The 26,692-nt window shown below is 42.9% G+C and overlaps 1 protein-coding gene across 3 annotated transcripts; it reads right to left on the bottom strand.

Moving 5' to 3' along the window:
- Positions 1–1,966: 1,966 nt before the first annotated feature.
- Positions 1,967–10,366, bottom strand: INSIG1 (insulin induced gene 1). Of its 3 annotated transcripts, XM_086614563.1 has the most exons (6): positions 10,264–10,366; positions 9,973–10,206; positions 7,978–8,102; positions 7,127–7,293; positions 6,538–6,637; positions 1,967–3,300 (listed from the first exon to the last, which is right to left on the bottom strand). In XM_086614563.1, exons 1-6 carry the CDS (start codon positions 10,364–10,366, stop codon positions 3,271–3,273), a joined length of 759 nt encoding a protein of 252 aa, XP_086470689.1. In that variant the 3' UTR covers positions 1,967–3,270. The 3 variants fall into 3 exon arrangements, with proteins under 3 accessions (XP_086470689.1, XP_086470687.1, XP_086470688.1); XM_086614561.1 differs by having other exon boundaries at positions 7,945–8,102; positions 9,973–10,366; XM_086614562.1 differs by having other exon boundaries at positions 9,973–10,366.
- Positions 10,367–26,692: the final 16,326 nt, after the last annotated feature.

Raw genomic sequence — 26,692 nt, 5'->3', positions numbered from 1 at the left:
TTCAATTAGTCCAGCATGTAATGCTTTGTTCTCATGAATTTTGGAGCTGCTCTGACGTGCAGTAAGGCAACTGAGACTTAATTTCATTATTCATCTCAATATGTTCCTGTTGTATTCAGACAACAGACTATGGGCCCTCCTGTGGCTAATTTAGCACCTGCAAATCCCCATGCTTAAAGCCAAAGGCTGAAAAACCTACTGAGTGAATATGAAGGGCCTATCCACAGGTCAAATATCACACTTGCTGGGAAGACTTTTTTTATTCCTCTAGAAACTTTGTACACACTTTCCTGTCTGTTAACAGCTACCACGGAACATGCACTGAAATTAAGCAAATAGAGGCTATTTAAGCTAAAAGAGATAAGTAGTTCCTAACGAAGCCTTCTTCAGCTAAGCCAACAGGCTCTGCACTGGTATGGATGAAGACTGATCAAAAAGCCGTTCCACTGTTTCCACCACAATCGTAGCAGCTTCTTGAAGTCTGAAATAAATATTTAAGTGCAGTAAAATGGGAGACTTTGTCTAAATTTGCAAGATGCTGTCTTCCCTAAATCAGATGATGCAACACTTTTAGAACTGCTTAGCCTCATCAGCTGTGCTTACTCATTCCTCTTGTTTGCACTCTAAGATGCTTCAGACTTTGGTAGTCATTACTGCAGATAACCTAGCCACAGCAGGAATCTGCATTTTCACTCTGCTCCCTCCATGTTTTGTTTCAAATTGTGAATTCCAGCACCTTGGAAACAATGGGAACAGCATTCTGTACCTGAAATCCCATAACCTAACGTTCATTGATGCTGTTTTCTTGACACAACAGCACGACTGTTTTTCTTCAACTGTGTAACACAGGCTGAAAGCCTCTCTAAAAGCTAATCTCTCCAAGTTCAGTTTAGGGCTTTTTTTTTTTTTTAATTACTGAGTATGCATGACTAGATATTTGTTACGCAACTGTAGCAATTGTCCTTTACAAGAAAAATTCCTGCATAATGTGAATACAGAGAATCCAAGGCAAACATGACTCGATCTTCAAACTTTAATAGTAAAAAAAGTGTAAAACCAAACACACTGCTGAAAACTTATCAGTAAGAATGAGAATTTAAGTGTTCAAATTCAGAATAGTGCAAATTTTCTTCACTCTCCTCCTGCCTCTTCCAAGCTTAAATCACTTTGGTTAAGATACTCAGAAGTATTGGCAAAAAATGAACTTTTGACTTACATTTTTGGCTGCGTTACTTTTAACACATACAGATTTAGTTTCAGTCATCTCAAACAGATCTTAAAATACTTCCCTATCAAATATTTGTAGACAGATCACTGTCACCTTTACTTACAGCTGGTTTTATAACTTTTTGAAATTGGTCTCAAGATGGTTACAAGACTGTCTCTCCAGCAGGTAGCATACTTCTTAAAACAGCTGACCTGAATTGAGAACCTAATTTCTTCAAGCAGTCCTATAAACGTCACTATTTAGGTTTTAAACATATGAGGAAGGATCTTATACCAAGGAAATGACTCTTGATTTACACCAAAGCAAGATTAGAATTGGGGTTCACTCTGTAATATAGAATTTGTGCTAAACTTTTCCTGCTACAAAAAAGCACAAGCAGCAGTTACAGCATTCCCTTAGAAGAGTGAAAACAGTCATAACACTGCTGCCTTGCCTCAACATCTTTTTTTAATGGGTCAGTCTTTAACTGATGCCTCTAACGCTATCTGAAGCTGTGTAAGATTGGAAATGAACACAAAAAAATTTGCATAATACAAAAAGGCAAATCCATAAAAGTTTACAAGTACACCGTAACCACAAAATTGGAGTATTTCTAGAAATTTGGGTTCAATGAAAGATACAACAAAACTAGCTTTACTAGTTAAATAAATTATTGCTCCATTTGACTCCATGCAGCATTGAAATGAACTCAGAACCCTTTTCTCTTTAATCTCTCATTAGAAATGATTGATACTGAAGAGAACATGAGGCTCAGATTTACTGTACATTGCACTTCAACTTTAAGACCTAATACTTGCTATTTAGGTCTCCTGTGGTCTAAGCTATCAAATGAATACGTTGTGCTCACCAGAACTAAGTATTAAGGAACACCAAATGTTTAATGTAGTGACATAAGCACTTTTTTTTTTAAGAAGGCAATCACAGATTGCAAGTTCTATAGGGTTGTGAAAACACAAGTAGTGATCTCTTTCAGACACTGAACTGAGAAAACAAGCTGTTGACTATTCTTCACATACAGTTGAAATCACATTTTAGGCCTGCTTCTGTTGCCAGTTGTTACAGCCAAAACTCTGACTCAAACAGAAGCAAGATCAAGGACACCTCTAGGAGGAAACTGCAGATCTAAGGAGTTGGGGCACATACTCAATGGCCAAGCAATGGCCTGCAATGCACGTGACACCAGGCATTTCAGATACCTATGACTTCCTTCAGTGAGATACTGAAGTGCACATCTCATTAAGCAGGAGTACTCACATACACTTAAATTCCTTACTGAATTGGAGCCAGAACTTGATTCTTACAAATCTGACTGTAGGCTTTAGAAGTAACAAAATTTCCAGTCAGAATTGTCTGATAAAGTTCATGATAGAACAAGATTGTCTCCAGTGTTCGCCTATCGTACTGAAGTAACCTAGAAATTCCAAACTGACTTCCAATCTTTTGTCCCTCCAACCCTCTCCACTGTCAAAGACAAACTTAACGCAGCATTACAAGTAAGGGCACAATTCCTTCATAAGACTCCTAAAAGCATTAGTGCAATGCCTTTAATCTGTTTCGATCACTCTTATTTTTAAATAACCCTATTTTTTAAAGATTTGGATAAATACTATTCCTATTAAACCATACTTCATCATTGTTAAGCACCATCGATCTACTTCCTTTGGGCACTGATACAAGAGCTCGTAATTAAATTTCAGTTTCAAGGCTTTAAAATGCGGCAGCTGCTTCAGTAACTTACATTGGAATCTAATACTTGGAAAACTGCCACTTAGCCTGAACAGTTGTACGCGACTTGGTGTTAAACTCTTCCAGAGAACAGCCGTACGCAAATGCTTATGCGGTAAATCAGGGTGAGATTTCAAGATAAGCAGTTAATTTCACTTGGCTATTCTAAGAGTGGATTAATATTTTTTTTTCCACAAGTCATTTGTGCAGTGAGCCCACAGAGAGATTATTTTTTCTAAATAATCTTCAATTTAAAACAGGAACATATCTTCACAAGGTTGCTTTCACACTGGCACTGTGCTCTCTTCTTCAAAGACTTAGTCATTGTGTGGTTTCTCTGGAATACCCTATGGATAAAAAACAAACACGTGCTATATTTTAATGCCATCTGATAAGTGACTACATCATGCAATATTTTCAATGATTAAACAGTCAACTAACTTCAGTAAGGCTGACAATGACCTGGCAGACATGGCTTCTTATAAAAGCCCAAGGATGTGCTCCATAACTGTGGACAAAACAATCACTATGGATCTGTGCTGCCCCAATTAGTGCATCTGCTAAATTCATCTACCAATCACACTGCTTTCATAAGACTTTGTTAGCTTTCCTCCCCCTTTCTCAGTTTATTTCTCAGCTGAAGGTACACAGTGATTCACTTAATGGGCATTAATCCAGTTTTCTTTTTTTTAAACAGCCACCTTTCAAACTGTCCTCAAGCATAAGTTACTTTATTTTCCAGTCAAAGCCTGGTATCAGACTTACTAACTTCCTTCTAAGTCCCTTTTCTAGTATGAAACCCTACACAGTACGTCAGTGTAAGTCATTTAATCAACTTTTCTTTAAAACAAAGCTTGTCATATGTTCTTCTCATTCTAGAGCCAGATGCAAACGTATTTTTCAGTATTTACTGAATGCGTTCACGGTTCTGCAGCCTCAAGCAGTAGCAAGCAATAGATATTTGTGAGGTCTAAGTTCTGAATACCACCCTAGTTTGCCAGATGTTGAGAATGATGGTTACAACTCAAAATGAAGTATTGCCATCAATTTAACCCAGCTGATGAGCACTGACTGAGCAACTGTAGGTGTCATAATGAGCAGCGAGAGCTGATGGCACCAGCAACACCTCCACCTTTTCAAGCTATTAAAGAAAATGCTGGATTTCATCCTCAAGCTGATAGCAAAAAAGTCAAAACCCAAACAAAACCCAAACCCCTTTGCTAGCAGCAGGTTTGCTGAAACGTAACACTGCACTTGGTTACTGCATATAAGCTCACTTGAAATCCAGTGACTGAAAAGCAGCAAGCATTTCCCAGCTAACGTTTTTCAGGATGGGAAGGAATGTCTCAGGGACACTTCTCATTCTACTTCTTCTAATTTATTTTCTAACTGCAAAAAACTAGACAGGGGTTGAGGAAGAAGCAAAACAACTTTACTGTACTAGATTACTTTCCACAGGTGCTGCCTTCCACTCTACACATGCCCAGAAAACATCTACTGTTTGATCTGCAACTGTCACATGCAGCCGAACAGCTCAGGGACTACAAGAGAATATAGCTTAAAAACTATTTTATTTACAACTGGTTTATTCAAGCTTGGTGTAAAAAATGCTGTATTCCATCTTCTTGCCACATTCCCAATGGCTGACAAAACGGATGCTTTTGGGTAGTCTCTAAAGAGGAAGCACTTAGTAGAGTGAATGCTATCATTCTGTTTTAGAAGTGGAATTCTTTGGATTTCCAGAACTGAATACTTCACAGACTCACAGAAATGTTCCTATAAAACTGTTAGGCTTCTCAAAGTTTTCCTAGACTAAGTAATGGTAATGTAAAACACAAAATACTTCTAGATAACCTGAATAGAATGCTTTGCCTTGCCAACTTCTCTCTTTTTTTTTGGAAGGAAGATGACAAGATTTACAGGAAAGTTGTAGGCAGGAGCCAGTCTGATTTTAACTACATTCAGGTGAGATGCCAGGTGAAAAGAAGTCAAAGGGAAAAAAGTCCTATGTGCCTAAATTTATTTTAGCTCTTTTTTCTTTAAGGCTCCCTTTCTTTGCTTTCTAACAACTAGCAACTGGAAGTGCTGTGTATGCCAATATGAAATACAGAACTGGAGCACATAACTAACTATAATTTTATTCTGAGACTCTGCTTGCAATAGCAAAGCCTAAATAAAACTATATATTAATATATGTTTTTCACTTGATGTGAGCGGCAAATTTAAAAAGAGACATTATAGCCTTTCTTCTCCCCATACATGTAGCCCTAAGAAAAAACATGCAGATAGTGTGCACCACTGGGATTTGAAAGGGGAGCAGTGAGTTTGTATTTTTAAGAACCTCAGAGCAAACCAAAATTGCATGTGAAGTTAACACTGTGACCAGAGTCCCAGGAAATCTGTAACTTGGTGTCAAGTCAGCACGAGGTCAAGCACAGGAGTAGACTTGCCTCATGCACTTTTGGGGTTTTTTTCAAACAGCTGTTTCTACAAGAGGTGACTGTTAATTTAGTGTAACTGAGAATCAATACTAAAGAAATCGATCTTCAATGTTAGCCAGTGGTGCTCAAGCAACATGGCTCTCTTTCGCCAGCTTGTCTGCAAGCCTGTCCATCTGCAGCATCAGATCCAGACTATCCACATCACAAGTACATTAGCACGGCCAGGCAGAAGAGACAGAAAGCCTGTTCCAGGCCAGACGGCTACCTTTAGACTCACCTTTTTACTCATTTGTGGTTCAGTCCCAGAAAGCATCTTTTCCCCTTTCTAAACAGTTCAGAGACTAATATTTCAGAAAGTCCCAAGTCTACAAATGCCCTTCCTTCAGTAAAAATTAAAGACACCTAAATGACAGCAGCCTTAGAGAAGTGAAATACTTGAAGGATGTTTTCTAGGATAAAGGGCTTACATAGCAAAGAAGACAGAAGTTAAATCAATACAGTATTAATTATTACTATCCATCAGTGTCAGAACACTTTTCACAACCAAGCCTTAGGCTGATGTGCACGTATAGAGCCAGGTTTACTCTTAAGTATGCTAAAAGGAAATAATCACTTAAGAACCTACAATATGAAATAGTCATTTATACTATATTATCCCATATACAGTGTGACAATAGAACTACACCTTAAGTGACCAGAAAGAGCATATTTGATTCTAAAGTGGTGGAATTTAATGCTATACAGGGACACTTCCTTTCATTTACATAACAAAAATGCTTTGCAGCATAAATAATTAGAGACAGCCCATCTGTGTGTAAGTTTTCCAGCTACCCTAGATGTTAATTCAAAGTACTGATGGAGCAAGAGCGATTAAGATTCTCACCAGAAGCAGTGTTCTGATTCCAGTCTTTATTTAGGCTGTTGCTGGCAAAAGTTAAATCCAGAGGACACTCAAACACTTAGTAAGACAACTTCCACTCTACTGGCAACACAGGTCGTACGCTTACCTTTCAGCTCTTGGGAAGATATCTATTTATCTCTGCCAATGTGAGTCATACCCTTAAAGGCATAGTTTGTTCCTGGACTAACAACAATGGAAGGTATTTGGATTGTTAAAGGAAATGCTAATTATACAGTAATTACCATAGCCAGTTGGCGTCCTATGTTTCCTACGGTCACACCTCCTGAGAAAAATATACACGGAAGCCAAGAACGGATGTAAAGAAAATCTGGGGATGTATACCTAGTAAACAAAACAAAATAAGTTAGAGACCAGTTATTATCATCACCTGACATACTGTTAACAAGATGCTATAGAATTCTCTCCCTGAGCCCAAACAAAAAACCAGTAACGCAGGAGAAAAAAACAAGGAGACGAAGTTAAGTCTCTTAACTCAATAAGCTTCTAAAACCCAATGTCCTAGCCAGCAAAGTTTAGAAATTCTCTCTCTCCTGTGAGGCAGTAAATGATATACTAAGACAGCAGAAGTTCAGTTTGCTGAGCAGTTACCTTTTCAACATGCATCCCAATTTGTCTGCTCCCCACTCTCCACCCCCAGTTCTCAATCTGAACATTTGGAACAACTGGACAATTAGCTGCCTTAGACAAACAAAGTGTCATATTATTATAAAAACATATAAAATATGTTAATAACTAGCTTCCAGTGCATGTGCACCCCTGTTTTTAGTTAAGACAAGAGAGCTGAAATAGTATTTCGAAAGCGTAACTTACTGATAAACACCATTATATACAAGAAACTGAGTTATCAGAGTTGCTACAAATGCTATCGTAATTCCAAGTCCGAGACCACTTCTTGAACGATCAAATGTCCACCAAAGACCCAGTGATAAGGCTGCTAGAGTCAGTGACAGCTGGACGTTGTTTGCAAAGTCTAGTTTCTGAAAAACGATGTTAAGGACAATCTTTTTAAGTCTGCAGACATCCTGCTGCTGAAATCAAACTAGGAAGAACACAAACTGAAAGTGAGCGTGATTCTGTGTCTCTAAATACAACACAAAGGATTTGGTTTTCAGACCTGCCGAGCAATCAGCTCTTGCTGACTTTGACTGGAGCATGAGTGCAAAGGCAACATCAATTTTTGTCACACTGAACATCTAGAGAATAAACTATATTGCAATATATTTAACTTCAATGAATTTTTGTCTAAGTAACCTAGTTATCCTTGCTGATTTAGGTTTTCTGCTCAAACTATCATTACTCAACACAAAGAATACTCTCACTGAACAGTTCAGTGTAGCTCACTACTTAACTGTGTTAACTATTAGGTGTAGACAACATACAGATGAAAATAACACAACTTACACTGCTACGCTTGCAGTTAAACCAGATATACTACGATGTCTGCCCCTCTCCCCTCCCAGATCCTTCCTAACTACTTTTAAGTGAACAGTTATCTATCCTAAAGTAACTACTGCAGTGTACTGCAGGCCTTACAGAGGTTCATGTCTCTGCCAGTAGCACCATCCTTACCTGGGTAATTCTCCCAGACCTGAACAGAAGAGACCGTTTCATGACAACAGACTATGCACATTGAGCAACAACATGAACTGGTTCAAGGATACAGCACTTGCATGGTTAATGCCAACGAAAACTGCTATACATCGCATTACGCTGGCCCACTCTCTCTTGAATTTGTGTGGCTCCCCAAGGTGGCTGTCAATGCAGGGATACAGCAGGCCAACGACAGCTGCAAGAGAAGGAAGTTGTACTTGTACCAACTGTTACACTACGATTACTTCAGTATTACTAAATGTTAGTTCAGCAAATCAGTGCTTGACAAAGTGAAGTGCTTATCACGCTACTGTAAACCTGATGAAGAGAAGACAGTTATAACCCTCCCTTTAGAAAAGAAAAAAACCCACTCCAACAGGCAATATTACTTGAACCTTTAAAGCAGAGATATATATGGCAATGTTAAAGTATCTGATTTCAAGCTCCTTTTCTCCCACAAGCATATATCATTTGACATGCTGAGCAGATGCTTGTTTTGTACCAATAAATAACAAAGCATAACAAAAAGCTTAGTCACAGTGAGAAATGGAATATGGGTTTATTGCTCACATGCAGGGCAGTTTTATGAGCTTGACTCATTAGCTGTGAATCAGGCCATGAATTAAACATTTGCCTGGACTCAAAAGTTTCTTGGCAGAGCTACTTTCTCTCCTTCTGCTGGGCTGTAAATCAGCCTATGCTGCCATAAAAATCAGATTAATTTTGATATGAAATAGAAGCAGAGCTGAACTTAGAGAAGTACCTGCCATCAGTCATATTCATGTCAGGGAAAAATAACTACTTATACTGTTAACCAGACAAGGTTTTTATCTTCAATAGCGTTTTTCTGAGCTTTCTAAGTCTGCAAATCGGTTGCAGAAGAAAACATAAGCTACTGTTAGCTCAGCTGCCAGCACAAACACTAGATGAGTTTCATTCTTCTAAGCCTTACAACTCCACCTGTTGTCACCAACTCCAGGGTGGACATACCACTCTAACTGTAACATGTATGTTTGTTTCCTTTCCTACCCCTTTTTTTTTTTTTTCCTCATTAAACTCCTAAGAGGAACGATTTCTACATTAAGAAGGCTACAAGACATGCCATCCTAAGATAGACATACCATCTGATGCTGAAACAGCTTCGTTATTGTGACGCCAGTTACCAGGACTTTTATTTTACAGTAACAGCTAAACGCCAAAGTTGAATCCAACTGTGACAGGACTACGAGAACTCTCAGTGGACCACATCCTGTAGCCATCTCTTTTGACTACGCAGTTTATCATTCTCACTCCCTTACCGTGAGGTGCAAACAGCACGACGGTATCACCGCATTAAAAAAAAAAGATGGAAGAGTAGTTTTAAGGCACTTCCAATGCGAACTAGAAAAGCTCACGGTGGGTTTATTTCGGAAGGCGTGACACGGGAAAGAGCTGGTCATTAACACTAACGCGCCCGGTACGCGCCCGCGGTCTCACGGGCTGCTCGCGCTGCCCCGCCGCACGTGACTTCCTTGTTTCCGGCCCAGCCCGTGGCCAGTTCGCGCCGGCAGCCAATGGCGAGCGCCGCCCGCCACTCACCAGTTCACCGGCAGCCAATGGCCGGCGAGGGGCGGGGACGCGCGGCCCCACCGCGCCCGCTCGTGCCCCGCCGGTGCGCGGGAATCCCGCGCTGCGCGCGCTGCCACTGGGCAAACGCGGCTGCCGGTGCGCGGGGGGCGCGCGCTTCCGCGCTCGCCTCCACGCCCGCCTCCACGCCGGAGCCGCCCACTGGTGCTTTCAGGCCGCGCGGCGCCGCGGGAAAAAATACACTTTACCCACATTCGGAGTTCACCAGCTCAAAAACAAAAAAAGCCTTCGGACACGCAGGAGGCGCGTGAGTGGCTACTGCACGTGGGTAAAGCTGGAGTGGGCACGCGTCCCTCCATGCATGCTCACGTCACTCGCTGCCGGTGACAGAAGCGCTCAGCTCCCTCACACACAGGTCACAGACTCGGTCCCACTGCCTCTCCTCCCTGTGGGAGGATGGGGAAAAAAATAAAAATCACTCGTGGAGGTCAGTAACTCACCTGCTGCTGTCCCACAGCACGGGGGCACCCACCAGGCAGAGGAGAAGAGAGTGGAAATCACTTCGTCAGGGAACAGAGTCACATTTCTCTGGATCTGCAGCAAGTTCAGCACCAGCGCCATGAAAGCGCCGACGAGGAAGAGGACGAGGCTCCTCTGCACCAGGTGTTGACTCAAGTTCAAGGTGCTGCTGCTACTGGAAGTGCTGCTGGCACTGGAGGTGCTGGGGCCACGCGCTCCATGACCCACCAACGTCAGCGAGGGGCTGGAGACGGAGGAGCTCAGCATCTCACCCACCTTGGCAGCCAGCCCAGCAGCCGTGTCCCGCGGCTGGCTTTTATGCCTTCCCCTGGCAGCACAGGAACAGCTCCAGGTGCAGTTCTCCAACCTGGGCATTGGCTTCGCCGGAGCCCCTGAAACACAAGCGCAGGGACAGGCCGTCAGAACCCCCAACGACACGTCAGGTCCGCTCCTTACACACCACTGACACGCACCACCGCCTCCTCCAGCACCAGCCAGGCTCCAGGGGCGCTGGGCAAAGGGCTCAGTGCCCGACGAGCCGGGTGGGCGGCGGGAGCCCTGCAGGAGCCAGGTGACCTGAGCAGCCTCAGGGCCACGAGGCTGCGCTGCCTCGGCCCGGCAGCGGCGGAGTCCCCGACCCCGGTGACCGGAGACGCTCGCCCCCGCGGGAGGACACGGACAGGGACTCCCCGCCCCACCTGCAGCTCCCGTCAGACCCACGCAGTGCCTTCCGCTCCGGGCCGGGGCTCGTTTCCCGGCCCTCTTATCCCCGCCGAGGCCGGGGCCTCCCCGCTCTCTCACCTCAGGGGGCCGCGCCCGCCGCCTCGGCCCGTGCGGGAGGGCAAACGGCTGCAGCTTTGCCACCTCCCTCCCGGCTCGCCGCCGCCGGCCCGCGCCCCGGGTAAGGTTTATAAGCCGCCGGCCGCAGGTGTCACGTTACCCGCCGCCGACCTACCCGCGGCCGGAGGCAGCGACGGGCCCCCCGCTCCGCTGCGCTACCCCTCCCCTCGGGCCGGGCCGCGCCGCGCGGGGCGGGGCCGGGAGCGAGCGCGGCGCGCGGCAGGCGCCGCGCCCGCGGCCAGTCGGGTGAGGCGGCGCAGCCAATCCCGGCCGGGCGGCTGATATGACGTGCGGGACACACCACCCGCCTTCCCCCCGCCCGCGCGGCGGCGGACGGCGGCGGGACCGCGCGGCGCCGCCGGCCGGCCGGCCCCCCTTCCCCCACCCCCCCCTCGCCCCGGACCCGCGGGGCGGGAGCGCGCGGAGGGCGCGCGGCGCGAGGGTGGCGCGAAGGGGCGTTCCCGCGCCAGCGGTTGTGACCGCCCGCGGAGAGCCCGGGGCCGAGCGGCACCCGCCAGCCCACCCCGATATTGATGGTGGTGGTGGGATTATCGGTGGTGGCGGTGGAGATACCGGTGGTAGTGGTGTTGGTGGTGGAGACATCTGTGGTGGAGTCGGTGGTGGTGGTGGCCTTAACAGCCCAGCCCTCATGTGCTCGCCCAGCCGGCCATGGTGGGTTGTCCCCTTGGGAGATGGCAGTTAGTCATGGGGAAGGTTGAAGGCGTCTGCTGTGGTGTCTCCTGAAGATTCAGGGATTGGTGGTCCCGGCTGTTGTAATTCTAGCACGATGGTGTAAGGAGATCCCGCCAAACCTAGGATTGCATAAGAAGAACGCGCCAAACCCAGATGGTGCTTCAGTGGCCAGCCATGGAGTGCCGGGCAGATCCCAGACTCTGATGACTGTTGCCTTTGGTGCTGACAACCCGAGCAGCTACTCTGTCAGCACTGGCAGACCCTGGGTCGTGGTGCACCCGGTCTAGTGCAGCACCATTAAAATACAGCGAAATGCAAGTTCACCCTCTGGATTCTGCAAGGGTCTGGAAATTGTTGACCTAGCAGAGACAGTTAGGTGTGTGTGCTGTACTTCGTGTTAGACTTCAGCACCAAACGTTGTCTACAGAGCAGGTCTCAACTGCTAGGCTTCTTTATTAGGATGCTAGTTCTCCAGGACACACTGGAGGCTAATGTGTTGATAGCAGGAATAACTGGGTTTCTTGTTCGTTTAGCTGGCTTCACTGGAGCTAGCAGGTCATCTTTTTCGTGTGAGATGTGCCCTCCTTACAGTCGGAAGGAGCGTAGGACCCAATGGCCTCCCAAGTGATGACACAGGATTTAAGAGTAGTTGCTAGCCATGCCTCTGATGGACAGAATGATGGTCCAAGAACTTGGACCATCGGTGCTCAATGATGGTTCAGTGATGGTTCTGGTTGTCTTTCGTTGATGTGTTAAAAGTGTCAAAAAATGTGAACTCAGTTCAAGATACGGAAAGAGGCAGTTTCTCTGTATATAGTAAAGAGTAAAATTCATCTGGGGTATGGCTGTCGCTTATGATCTTTGCTCAGTTCTGGCTGGGATGCGAAGAGTTAGGATAGCCGAGCCTGCTGAGCAATATGCCTGTGGATGAGGTACTGGACTGTCTTGGCGATGGACAAATTGTAGTGCCACTGTTGGAAGTGACAGAAGAGCCCAGGATTTTTCTCTTAACACCGAGGAATAAGTCAGCCCTGCCTCACAGACTTTGCTGCTGGGCTGCCGTATCTGTGTACGAGGAACTGTAAATTTCCAGTTTCTGTTGCTGTTTTATCCCAATAGTGTACCGAAGCAGCTTTTGGTTTTAGTCTCGTGCTAAAATAGTTTGGATTCTTCTGGCAGATTTTTTAAGATACAATTTATTTCCCTTTCTTTATTTTTTTTTTTCTGACCCAGCGGACCTGCTCTATAAGTTCGAGTTAACTATTTTCAGAGAACACAGTCGTAATATATTGTCAGCATTTTATGGGTTCCTCTGCAGGAACATTTGATTTGTTCCAGGAAATCACATGCAGACATAACACTTCCCTTCCTGGCAACATGTGTACGAGTTTTGAATTGACACAGGCAATTTGTCTGTATCCCTGAACAACTAAGCATTACCTTCGGCAGCTCTAAACAAGGGCTAGAACTCATTCCCTGGGAAATATTCTGTTTTGTTGAATCGCTTTGAGATTTATCAACAGGACTGTGGATCTGAGATAAAATGACCCATCTTTGAAAGAAATCTCTTTCTGGAGTTGACCTATGGGAAACAAATGTAATTCATCCTTGCTTATGCTACAGCTCTACTTTATTTGAAAAGATATCTTTCTGTATAAATTTTTTTTTCCATGAGTCTTACCCATACTCTCAGTGTCTGAGCAGAGTTCATGTTCTCTTGTGCTGTGTCTGCTAGTTTTCTTTCCTGAAAGAACCTCTAAGCGGTTTTTTATCCTGTGTTTTTCCTTTCCTCGTGGGTATGTCTCCTTTGTTACTTCCTGCAGAATCTTTTTATACTTTTTTTTTTCCATATTCATAATGTCATGCAGTGGTGCCCTTCTTTCTTCCAGGCTTTTTTCAGACAGCAGAGACCAACTTCTGAGATCCCAAAGCTTGCTGCAGCTTTGCTAAAACCAGCAGAAGCAATACGAACGTGCACTAGTGGAGAAATTTGCCCGAAGCTTGTTCCTCCTGAAGTTAGTCACTTAGAATAAGGGTTAAATGCCCCTTTATGTTAGTTTACAGTCATAACTCCTTACGTTTCCTTTTAGAATCCTAAAAGGGGTTAAGCCTCTGCATGCTTTGATTAATGCCTGAAATTTTATGCTTAGCAGTTATTTCTGGAAAGAAGTGCTCATGTGTCTTTGTAAGATTAATGACATCGTTATTTTTATCTCATTCTTTAGCAAAGACAGCATAATCTGGAAGTACTCAGCATCGCTACTTATTACATAAATAAATAATGTCACCTGTTCTTTCATGCTTTCTGTATTAAACTCTGTGATATTCGGGAATCTGACCACGTATTTGTCTCACGATGACTGTTTCATGGGCCTCTTAGGCAGGAAACTTAGGATACTGGGACATTTTATTTTTCTCCCTACTTAAACTAGATCAAAAAATGAGCTGGTTGCTGATACAATCTCAGAAGGCAGTGGTAGAGAATCATAGAGCAAGACCTGTATTATGCCTAAAGCTGCTCTTCCTCTGCTTCACTGGAGGCTTTTTGGAATTTATTCACCTTCAAGACTTTCTCCTATTGATACAGAGAATAGAAACCTTCCCAGTCATAAGCTAAGCCTCAGTCTCCTGTGTCTCCGTAAAAGGATTGAGTGACAGGCATTGTTTGATTCCTGATGCCAACCTTATGTACAACAGTTCAAAAAATCTTTTGACATCAGGAGCAGTTTATCCGACCCAGTTCTTGGCTTTAGCGGCATCTCCAGTGCAGTTGTATGAATTCTCAGGAATCTGCAGCGCAGCCAGCAGATCGCATGGTGCCCTCTTGGAGGGTCAGCATACCTTGGTGATAAATGGCGTATGCTGAGTTCTGTAGGACAGTTTTGTGAAATGGCCCCAGTTCCAGTGCAGGAGCTCATGAAAAGCCAGAAGGAGAAGGAGGGGGAGTGATTACATGGTACAATGAGCAGTACGCGAAACGTACGGACTGAACAAGACAAACCCTATCCGGAACACTTCAGGCATGTAAAACAAAAGGGTAAAACAAAATGTGTTGGTGGTTAGCATGTAATAATGTGAGTCATCCACAGTGAGCAGCAAAACTCGACTGCTTTTACATAATCTGAGGGTGAGAAACTATAGTTGGAGTCTGAGCATGGAAATTGAACCCTAAGATATCCTAAGGAAGGTCTATCTTTGTGTAGTGAATAGTATCATAGTGGGATATGATGAATGTTAATTGAAGTTTTTTTGTTTAGTTGCCAACATTTCTGTAGCTGATTTTTTACTGGAACAAAACAGAAAGAACAATTATATGTAGGCAGCAGTCTTCAAGTGTCTATAAATTCGTGTAACAACTATCACGTAATTAGCTACCAACATCCCACATGCAGCTGTGGGTACTGACTCACTGTCAATGAACCTCTGTCCTGACACAAAGACAGTGTCTTTGTCTTGGTTTCAACTTCATTCATCGTCATCGTTCTGTACGTTTATGTAGCAGCGAATTCAGTGAGTTCATACTTGATATTCAAGACAGTGATTCGATCTAAACTTCATTATGAAAAAATACTATTTGCTGGTTATATTGTTGTTGAAAAAATTACTTCTTTGTTAATATTAGTAGGTTTGTGAGGCTGGTATGAGCAGTTTCACCAAGGCAATCTGTTCTATCCAGGTGTGGTTAAAAATTGTTGGAATTCTGGTCTTGCTGTAATTAATTTATGAATTTTTTTATACTACCTCAATATCTTTAAAGATACCAATTAGAAGTAGTGTTTACATCCTTTTTTTTTTTTTTTTTTCACATTAGCTGTGATGTAAAAAGCAAGGCACTGTAAGGAGCGAGTTTCCTTGAAAGTAAAATTACTGGCTATAATAGCTTTGTGAATTAGTAGCTAGTCCATTGTCACATAAGGGGATGTCCAGTTTTTTACAATAGTAGGTCCAAGTCATGATAGTCTAAAGAATAGGTGAAATAAACAGATGTATCCTGATAAAAAAACCCAGAAGGAACATTGTCTTTTATATGCATTTATTTCTTGATGGAAACATTACTCGCATGAAGAAAACTAAGTACATTTCTATCTCCCATCCTTATGCAACATCAGGTTTTTTAAAAGGCTCCTCCAAGGTGTATGTGCGAGCACGTCCATGGTTGATCGTAAGCTCAAATGTTTTTCGGTTGTTTGGCAACTTGGAACACGGTCATTCCCATATATGATAAAAAGGAAATTTCCTCAAGGACTGCAACGTGAACTAAGTTTCCCCTACAGCCCTCTTCTCATGGTACACAGTTCCAGCACTTTTCATCCTCTCACAATGGCAACCTTCCCTCTTACTCGTGTCATATGTGCCTCATGAAGATGCTTCTGGAATTCATATGCTGGCTTGTAGGGTTAACCGTGAAGCCACTGCAAAGGAGTTACTCCCCCACTACATGCTTAAAACTTTAGTTTTCATCATGCTACAGTGGAGATGTGTAGTGACAGTCTCCTGTAGCTATTCAGCTTGGAACGAGTGGTTACGCAGGAGAGAAAGGAACTTCAGGGCATCCTCTTTTTCCAAACTCTGCTCACTCTGTCAGGTAGAAGGAAAGCCTAGGAAAGTTAGCTGCAGCCTCGATGTCTGATGAGACAGCCAAGGTCTAAATCAGATGAGCTCTGCTCTGCCCCTTCCTTCCCTGTCCTTACTGCAGTAATAACTACAAATAGCAGAGCTGTGGCTACCAGGAATAGACTCAGTATCACACACTCTGGTTATATCCATACATCTTCATGCCCCTCAAACTGTGGAGCACAAGATTGAGAGCTGTAGAGCTGTTGTTAGCGAATGGAAACACTCTTCTTTCAGAGCTTTTCGTATAGGATGGTTCTGCCCAATTCCTATTTATTTATTTTTTAAAATCTTTACGATATCCATAGCTCATCTTTCAGGACTGTGTTATGACTGCATGAAAAGGTCAGAGGAGGTGCCTGAATACTGCCAGTGCCTCTTCCAGGCTGCCATCTTGAGAGTGTGAGTATGTAGAGCTAGTCTCACCGTGAAGTGCAAGTGATTAACTGTGATTTTTTTCTCCCATCATGCTGCAGAGTCATATATTCAGAGAAGAGTCTTGGTTTTGAACAGGACATTAGGAAAAGCTTTCCAGGGTAAAGCTCACAATGCAACCAGGAAGACCAATGCAGAGGAGAAACATCATCAGAGAGAGAACTTGCATATGCACTAGTGCATGGTGTGATATGGAGGTGTGGCTTCCATGTTGCATCATGATTAGTACTGTAAACATTGCCACTTTTCAGGCAAAATCTTGTGATTCCCATGTCAGTGATTACATCAGTACTCTTAAATGCAGTTTGCTATACCTAGGTGGTGAGAATTGCTGTTAAGCGTGTTTTCAGATTGCTAAGCTGAACTTTTAAGTTAAGAAGTGCGGCATATGGGAAGCCTACAACTTTGCCTGGAGCGACACTTTAGAAACTGCTGAAGCTAGGTTATGCTGAAAAATGTATTTACTTAAAGCCAAACTCTTGAGCTTTTACTCAGAAAAGGACACACTTTACTTGTAATAACGAGATCAGGCCACCTTTGCGTGCAAACTCAAAGGACATGATTATGTGCTAAACTGTACTAGTTATGTGCTAATGTAACTTGCTGTCATTGTACTGCAGGATCGGACCTTACACAGCACCTTCAGCTATGCCACAGTGAATTTTACTATTTTTAGAGATATTGGTAACAGATCAGTCTTAAACCAAATACTAGGTTAGGATTCTACAAATTTCATCTTGTTAATGATCTGAGCTGCACACTGACAGCTTCAGTTACTTATTCCGGCTTATTTTGCGATGTTGCTTATGCAAAGTTTGCAGTTGCTTATGCAAAGGAGTTCAAAACCCACAGGAGAACAACGTGCAGGGTTTAGGAACATGCGCCGCACCCACTTGGTCCGCTCAGATGAACGCACGAAATGGAGGTGCTGAAGTTAGTAGCTGTTGCTTTTGCTTGTCCTTGCAGAGAGGAGGGGGAAACAGTACATGCAGAGGGCTGCTGAGATCCCAGGGTGTCTGCACTGTCCGTGGGAGGTGCCCGTTTCTCTCCTGAGTGCAGCGAAAGCATCTGCTTTCTTTATTCAGAAGTAAGCGCAGTAGGATGGATTCAAGCTTTGAGATCACAGGGCAACTATATGTTTCTACCCTGCCGTGATAACGCAACGGTTTATAGGTCCAGAACTCAGCCAGGTTTCACTGTTTGGTCGGGTTTGTTTGTGCATTGCCTCACAAGGTCGGGTGTTCGTGACGTGTAAAGGTGAGATCGGTGCCTTCGCATCTATTGCAGAGGCTCAGAGACTGTGATTGCAAAAAGACCTTATGGCAAACAGGCATTAACCTCTTGGGTGTTACTAGTTTCTTGTGTCCCACATCCGTCAAGTGAGAAACAAATATAAGGAGTAAAGAATGATACCAGCATCAGAGGAAACAGAAGAAACAAATACAAAATGCCTCAAGATATAATGGCTTTGTGTCCCATCTGAGAAGCTAAAATATCTCTGCATTCCGTCTGAGCGGCTATCGATCTTCTCACCAGCCAACCTTGGCATCTGTTCAACTGAATATGTATTTAATTTTCCCACATTCACTGGAGGAAACTCAGCTGGAAAAATCAGACAGGCATCTATCCCCTGCTCCTGTATCAGCAACACAAAGATTTGTGGCTATCAAAGAGAACTTGCTCCTAATTTTTAACATTTAACAATCTGCTGGTTTTGCTGCTTTGTGGTTAGCTGATTGCCTGTGTTTGCATGTCGAAATCTTTGTTCTTGCGCTGTGTTGTTTCTCTGGAATGCTATGAGCAGTTGTTTTTGTTTGTTCATACTCGGGTGGAGCTAACTGTCTAATTGGGTAAATATTTGCAATGTTATACTTGCATGCACAGAAGACAAAGAGGGCTGGATTCCTCTTGACATAAATGGCCTTTTACACCAGTCTGGCAATCTGAAGGCTTAAATAAAATAGATAACTACAAGGCCACTTCTTGTGGTCAGACTGTATAAAGTGGATTTAGTATAAATAACAGTCATGTCTGTATTTGTTTCTAATTAAAGATGGACTATATTTTCCAGTTGAGAGGTCTTGTGATTACAGCCATGAAGGGGGAAGCTGACTTCATGTTCAGAAGTGCTTGACTTCCACTGGGACTTAGCCCTGTTCAAAAACAAGGCACTTACTTATTTACCAGCCGGTCTTTGGATATCAAGGATGAGCTTTCCACAGATATAGGGATTTCCTAAGTGAATAGATCCAAATGCCTGAAGCTGTTTTGACAACTGCAAGCCTGTGGTGCTCATGGAAGGTGTGTTTGTGTATATAATAAATACCTTATATAAACCTTACCAGGTGACTATTGCATGTGTTATCATTAGCTAAGCTACAAAGTGCACTATAAAGATCTACACATATACAAACAGTTTGTAATGAAGACTTAAGACTGAAGGGACTGTTAATAGGTAATTGAGCCTTTCTTCATGTGAAGGTTAATAAAAATGATTGTGACATAAGGAAAAGTGAAACTGAACTCCACATTGAGGTGTTGTGTAGACCTGACCCTGGTTCAGCTTCTGTGTAGCTGTAGCTATGAAAGCCTGAAGCTTATAGTGAACTGAGTTGTCCTGCCTAGTCTTGAAAGAATTGCGTAGTCTTCTAGTGCCATTGCTTCACACATGCCTTAAGGGCACAAGTGTCTGTTTGTAGGTCTAAGAAAAAACTTTAATATATGAGGGTTTTATTTTATTAACAATTATTTGTCTTGTGTGAAATTCTCACTATTTTCCTCAAGATTCTTGTCTGCAAAAATAAATAGGAGTAATTTAGTTCCAACTCCACAGGGCCAACCAGTGATGCCCTTACACTGGCTGGTATCTTATTTTATTATTAGTTCCACTGGATTCATTGATGCTAATTGTGGTGCAAAGTGTCCCTCAGACTGAGTAAAACTTCCCAATCTATTTTAAGCCTTTTATTACCACAGCGTAGCCATCCACTCCTCCACTCCTTCTTGCCCTTTACTGCAGGTCCCAGATTTTTGTCTGCTTTCACAATGGGTGTGTTGAAGCTCAGATTGTCTCAGAGCAAGCATTCACTGACCGAGTAGTCAGCCCTATCTCTACTCCTGCGTGGTTATTCCTGCTGCCAATCCCTGCACTGTGCTCTCGGATCTCTCTGTGTAATCATTCTGTGAAGCAGAATGGGCACGTGAGCCAGATAACACAGATTGCCTTGCTGTTTTAGGCTGTATCCCTCCTCTCATCTAATCCACTTCTCATCCATCCCTACAAACGGCGTGGTGAGTGGGAATAGGCAGCTTCAGAGGGACAGAGCTGCTGAGGTCAGTCGTACCACTGCCAGTTTTCCATTCCTTGCTTGGAAAGTGTGTCTCACTTCAGTTCACCACCAAGCCATTCCACAAGGGCTGTGCTGAAAAGTTTCCTATGAGCTCATGCCTGTCAACTGATGGCAAACCGACCCTAAGTTTTCTTGTTGTTAGGGTCTTTTGTAAGTAGATTCTTGTGAGCTCATGTCGAGTATTTCCCTCAGTCATGTGTAACTGGAAGTTATAATAAAGCACGTATGATTCTGTGCTTTTCCTTGCTACCTTCATTCTGACAACACATTGAACTTTATTTGCTTAGTGACCTTTATCCAGTTGTAAAATCGTGTTAAAATTGTTCAGTGGCTTTAAAGGTAAAGGATCAGTAGGAAAGTGAATACTGGACAAGGCAGCAAGGCTGAATAAATCTTTTTTCGTTAAGAAAGCAGGCTAAAAATGATACCACTTCCCTTCCCCCACTTGATATTGGTTAACATACTAAATATATATAGACGGTCTTCCTTGTGATTTTGACATTAGTATTACCAATCCTATTTCTCTGTACTGTTTTCCTGCCTCTTGTGTAAACAATCTGAAGTAATAGTACAGTGGCACCTAATCCTCATCTTCTGGCAGCCACCTGTGGAAATTAGTTCCTCCTTCAAGGCTTGCCGTTTCTCTGGGGCTGTGTTTAGTAGAGCTGGTGATAGGTTTGTGATTAGCCTAGGACATTTCTCACTCTCCATCTGACCTTTATCCCACCATCACCATGTTTTCTGAATACTTCCATCTGGTTTTGCCTGAAGATTTGGATAAAGCATTCTAACCTGGATTATATATGTATTTCATTGACTTCACAGTAAACGCTTCTCTGAGTTCAGCAAGCAGAATTTGTCCTGTTGTTTGGTCTTAGGATATTACTGAAGACTCATTTAAGTAGCAGAGAAGCTTTTATGAGCTTGAGGAAGCAATGTGTCCTTTTATGCTTCTGCTCACCTACCTGGATCTGCTAAAGCCCAGTCCTGTCCATTCTCCACAAGAGAAATTTTGTCACGAATATCTGGTATTTGAATTGGCAGCCAGTCAGAAATGCCTAACTGCCCAGTGACTCCCCACAAGCAAAAGTTAAATTTGTACTTGAAATTTTTATGCAGATGTTTAAAGTCCACAACGTAATTTGCTGAAGGAGGTCATTAACATTTTGCCTTGTGTTAGGAAATGCCCTGTACCAATAGATTTCACAGAGAAGAGCAAAAACCTGGGTTTGTTCCAGAAGATTCATTCATGAAAAAATCTGTTGAATGGAAAAGGAAATTTACTTTTTTTTTAAGGTTTACTGTATCTAGTATGAGTGTTTTAGTCTAGACTAACTGCACGTTTTACAGATAACTATTAATTCAACTGATGTTTAAGATAACAGTATAATAAATACTGTGAGAATTATTGGCATGTCTTTAATGTTCCTGTCTGCCTAACATATCTGGATTCTCTGTAGAAATAAAGCCTGCTGCTATTTCATGTTGAAGATGAAATATGTCCATTAGTATATTTCTCAGGGGAATAGGGAGAACATGGCCTGGGAGAAGGTGTTTCAGGAAACACTCCTTGTGAGGAGCAAACTTGCAGAGTAGCTTGTTTTTAACTCTTCCCAAGCAGTGGAGTGTGTCATTGCTTTTGCAATAAACCGTTCTTCAGGAACAGATACAGACCAGTTGAAAAACAATTAAAATCATAATTTTATGTCATACTGTCCATCAAACAATTTTACTCCGTCTTTTCGAAAGGCTGCTCTTCAGCGTGGAAAAAAGACTGGCAGAAGTGCAAGGAGAACAGAGAATATTTGTGACCACTAGAAGCACAGTTGGCCTTTTGCCCTAGAGAAATGGCTTGATAAGAAGATCTTCTGTCTAAACCAAGCATTAGTAAAGTAATTTGGACCTAGGCTGGAGATAACGATGTTTAGCAAAACTGCTGCAAAGGCTTTTTTACTGCCCAGAGTAATGAATGCTCTGGGAGGCTGTTGTGCTCCAACCCGTAGCTGCATAGTTGATCAATCCTGCCTTTTGGGAAAAATTGAATTTGTACTGAGGTGTGACATTTTTAGTTCAGGTATTTTACAAAGATTTGTTCCGAATAGCTAAAATCCTGTTTGACTTGTCTCTTGCAGTTCCTTTACGGTTTATTGCGTAGTACAACAGGAAGGCAAATAAAGCTTTATCCTTCTCTGGACAGCTATTAGGAACAGATCCACTGACTCAACTGCTCAAGAGGACAAACCCCCAAATTTGGTTCTTTATTCCAAACTAATGCACATAAAACTTCTCTCCTTCCTAGGCCCATAGTCCCATGGAGTAGGTATCAACACATAACTAAAGAACAAGAAAAAATACAGCAAACCTTAAGACCTATCACTGGAATAGCTACTGTATCAGTGTTGCTAGTGACCTCTTCTGCTGGTAACCCCAATTTTTTTCTTTTTTTTTCCCCTAAACTGCCTGAGCCATAGCTGTTTCAAACTGATTTCCTATTTTCTTTCCTCATTTAGTCCATCTGATAATTGTACCAGGCATTATTTCGTCTCCTGAGAAGACTGAAAGGAGGAGGACCCAACGCTGGTTTAAATTCGCTTTTCTCTGCTCACCCATTAATCTGTGTCAAGTTATGCTGGATAGATATGCTGTTCCGAGAGACAGCTCAGGCTTCTTTATCTGTCTTAGTAGCACTGCTTTGCTTTTCAAATCAGCAAACAAGAAGCCATGCCTTAAATAAACGACTTCATTATCTTTTGTTTTGGATGTTTTTTTTCTTAAAAAAAATATAACAATTGTGTATCACTGATAATAATTAAAACTGGTATTTTTCCTTGTAGATCATAAATTGAATGGGCAGTTTGTAGTCATTTGTCTACCATTTCAATGTGGAAATCAATTCTCAGTTATCTACGCATGGCTTGTCTGGATTGCGGATTAACCAGACTGAGGATGCACTGACCTCAGTTTATTTACTACATGGAAAGTTGACTTTGGACCAGTAGGCTGTATTGATCCAAGCAGAGTGTTGCATGAACATCTGTCAAACCCATGGCTCCCTCCAGTTCAGCAGCAGATTATCTGCGTCACGGCTGTGTGAAGGCCTTTCCAATAGCTTCTGCAGGCTCCGGCAGCGGTGCGTGGCATCGACTGTCATGATCGGGCTCCTAAAGGAGCACTGGAGAGAGGAAAGTAGAGATGTCAGCAGGTCAAGAGAGATGATTCTCCCCCTTTACTCTGCTCTTGTGAGACCCCACCTCGAATACTGCGTCCAGTTCTGGTGTCCCCACCATAAGAGAGACATAGATTTGTTGCAGCGTGTTCAGAGGAGGGCCACAAAGATGACCCAGGGGCTGGAGCACCTCTGCTACGAGGACAGGCTGTGGGAGCTGGGATTGTTCAGCCTTGAAAAGAGAAGACTCTGGGGGACCTAATAGCTGCCTTCCAATACCTGAAGGGAACCTACAGGAAGGCTGGGGAGGGACTTTTTACAAGAGTGTCCACTGATAGGACAAGGGGAAATGGGTTTAAGTTGAAGGAGAACAGATTTAGATTAGATCTTAGGAAGAAATTCTTCAGTATGAGGGTGGTAAAATTTTGGAATAAATTGCCCAGAGAAGTTGTGGATGCCCCCTCCCTGGAGGTGTTCAAGGCCAAATTGGACAGAGCCTTGAGTAGCCTGATTTAGTTGAGAGGTGTCCCTGCCCATGCCAGGGAGGTCGGATTAGATGATCTCTAAGGTCTCTTCCAGCCTATGCCATTCTATAATTCTATGATTCTATGATTGATTCTATGATTCTCACTCTCACCTTGTATCAAGCTGGGCTTATTTATGCTCTGAGACCTATGGTGACATCTACAAAACCCCTCAACTGTCTAAAGCTGAGAAAACAATCTTTGCTCCTTAAACTAGCAGCACAGGAGAGATTTCCAACTTTAAATAAGCTAGTTAGTTCCTAGTTAGTTTAATTTAGTACTAAATTGGAGTAGACTGAATACACAATGCTTGTAGGCAAGGCTGTTGTTTCCAAAAACTGGTCACTGCTACAGCAAGCTCTAGTTCCGTGTGCTTCCTTGCTGGTGGCCCTGGCAACACAGTTTTGCTTTTCACCTTCAGCAGCAAACATGGACTGCTTGCCCATGATTTGTATTTACTTTAAATTAATAGAGTGTGGTGAATTTAGACCTTAGTGCAAGTCATCAGTTCAATTTTAAATGTTTGGGTGTTTAAATAATAGACTCCATATTAAAATGATTTCAACCAAAAAGATCCAGTTTGTTTTGTTTAATTGAAAAAAATTATAGACTTGTATCTACCTTGTTATCTTTATTTTTATTATTCCAAAGAGATTGTGAATAGAGGTGCTATCTCACCCTTAACTGTGCTCCTGCAGTCTTATCATTAGTCAAACTAGTAATTTGTGTTGCTGTTGAAAGCAAGCGAGAAGTAGTTAACTCGTGTATTGTGTCCATGTCTTTGCGTCTCTTTCATTTTCAGGAAGTATTGGCACTAGCACTTTTTTTTTTAACTTCAGAGTCTTCAAAGCTCCTGAGCTTCTCCAGGAAAGCCCACACCCTCAGCACTGTAGAGGAGTGCTTGGTGCCTTGCTGAACGAAGTCGCAGGAGTTCAGTCCTGTACACATTGAAGTTGTTTGCCATATTCACATTGACTTCAATGTGGCGATTTGAATCCCGGGGCAGCAAGATTATTTCTCCCTCTGAATTACTGGTCCTGTTTTTTAGGCTATTTCCCCATTCCACACACATCCAAAAGTTATTTGTCCAAGTGTGCTTTTGGCAGCCTGTATTCCTAGATGACCTATTTTTGCGAGAATCGAATGCTTGTGACTGCAGGAGGTTTTTATTGGTCCTTGCTGGGCTGGTGTGTTGACACCATTGCAGTGAGAGCGCTCACGGTCAATGACATTGCAAGTCTTGGCTGAGCAAACTCATTTCCCACCGACTCAGCAGAAGCTCCTCTATCAACCACTTACTAGCAGCCCGAACTCAAGAGGACGGGCTCATTCTGGTGTGTTTTCTATTGACAGAACCACCTCCAAGGCAAACTAGTGACTGTGGCCAGTGTAGCGATGGAAGAGAGGAGTTGCTGTGCAGAGCACACTAGTGAAGGAACAAGGATATCCTCCTTTTGTATTTTATTAACCTGGTACTGAATCACATCTAACTCATGGTTTCCTCTGTAGTTTCATTTTACTCAGCTAGAAATTTTAAGGGTGTGACGGATCAGCAGAGGTCAGGTGAGACTGCGTGGAAGGGGAGGAGTTGCTCTCATTTAGATTTTTTTTTTCCAAAACAAAATTGTTCACACCTCTAATAGCTAGACTCAGCTGTATTTTCAGGTAATCTTAATAACAGGTTGCTAGAGTGCTTAGCTCATTCAGTCCATTCGGTAATTAAAGCCAGCGCTGAAGTCATAAAACTGAGTGTGGGGTGAGGTCTTAATGAACGTAGTAATTTGACTCTAAGTACAGCTCTGTACAACTTCCTTGTGTAGGGCTTCCTCTTGGATGGAACACACCATTGTCAGATACAGCAAGTATATGTGGCAGCTGAGGACAAAAAATGAGCCTTTAAGATCATAGAATCATAGAATGGTTAGAGTTGGAAGGGACCTCAAAGATCATCTAGTTCCAACTCCCCTGCCATGGGCAGGGAAACCCTCAACTACACCAGGTTGCCCAAAGCCTCATCTAACCTGGCCTTGAACACTTCCAGGGATGGGGCATCTACAACTTCTCTGGGCAACCTGTTCCACTGCCTCACCACCCTCTGAGTGAAAAATTTCTTCCTTGTATCTGATTGAAATCTCCCCTCTTTCAGTTTAAAGCCATTGCCCCTTGTCCTATCACAACAGGCCCTTGCAAAAAGTCCCTCTCCAGCTTTCCTGTAGGCCCCCTTTAAGTACTGGAAGGCTGCAATAAGATCGTTTAAGATCAATAAGATTGTTTAAGATCAATAAGCTTGTTTCAGCCATGCAGGTTGAGGAAAACAGAAGTAGGTATACTCAAGCTGGATTAGTTATTTTTCAAAGTCTCAAAGCACCAAGAAGTTTATGTTTTTATTCAATATCAAGGCTAATACCTCCAGCAATATCCACATGCTGAGGCAATGTTTTTAATGACTCACAGAGAAAGCAGCTGTCTACTGAATCACCAATACCCAAACCTGAAGAACCTAAATGTTTGGGTTTTTTTTTAAATATGAATATAATTAAGCATAGTCTTATTCTTTTCATTAGGCATGAAATAACCACAGATGATGAGGCTCCACTTACATAACAGTAAAAAAGTTACTTGTTTTAGTTTTCTACCACAGAGTCTGAAATCTGCAACCTTCAACATTATGTTACTTAAATGGATTGAGAAAGGGATAAAACAAATAAGTAGAAGAAATATGTTTACAAAATAACTATACTATGTATGAAGACAACATTTCTGCTCGTAAAGTTCCTAAACCAGAAGACTCTAGAAGTTGGGAAAATATTCTGGAGGGCAAACCACGCATGCTTGTGCTGTTCTTAACCCACTGGCCATTGTCAGATACTGGACTAGCCAGACCTTTGATTTGATCTAAGATGGCTGTCTTCTGCACTCAGCATGTTGCCCGTCTTCTTTGAACACCACAAGCAGTTGCATCACATTAGGAGAACAGGCAGTGGGTGTCCCAGACTGTCCTCAAAAATATTTAATAACAAAATTGCCAGGTAAACATTGTATGAGGATATGAGCTAATGCAAAGAGAACAGAGGGTGGA

Source organism: Tauraco erythrolophus, chromosome 7 (assembly GCF_009769465.1).
Source record: "Tauraco erythrolophus isolate bTauEry1 chromosome 7, bTauEry1.pri, whole genome shotgun sequence".
NCBI lineage: Eukaryota > Metazoa > Chordata > Aves > Musophagiformes > Musophagidae > Tauraco > Tauraco erythrolophus.
Note: the sequence above shows the minus strand (reverse complement) of the source record. Positions and strands in the feature narration are given on the sequence as shown.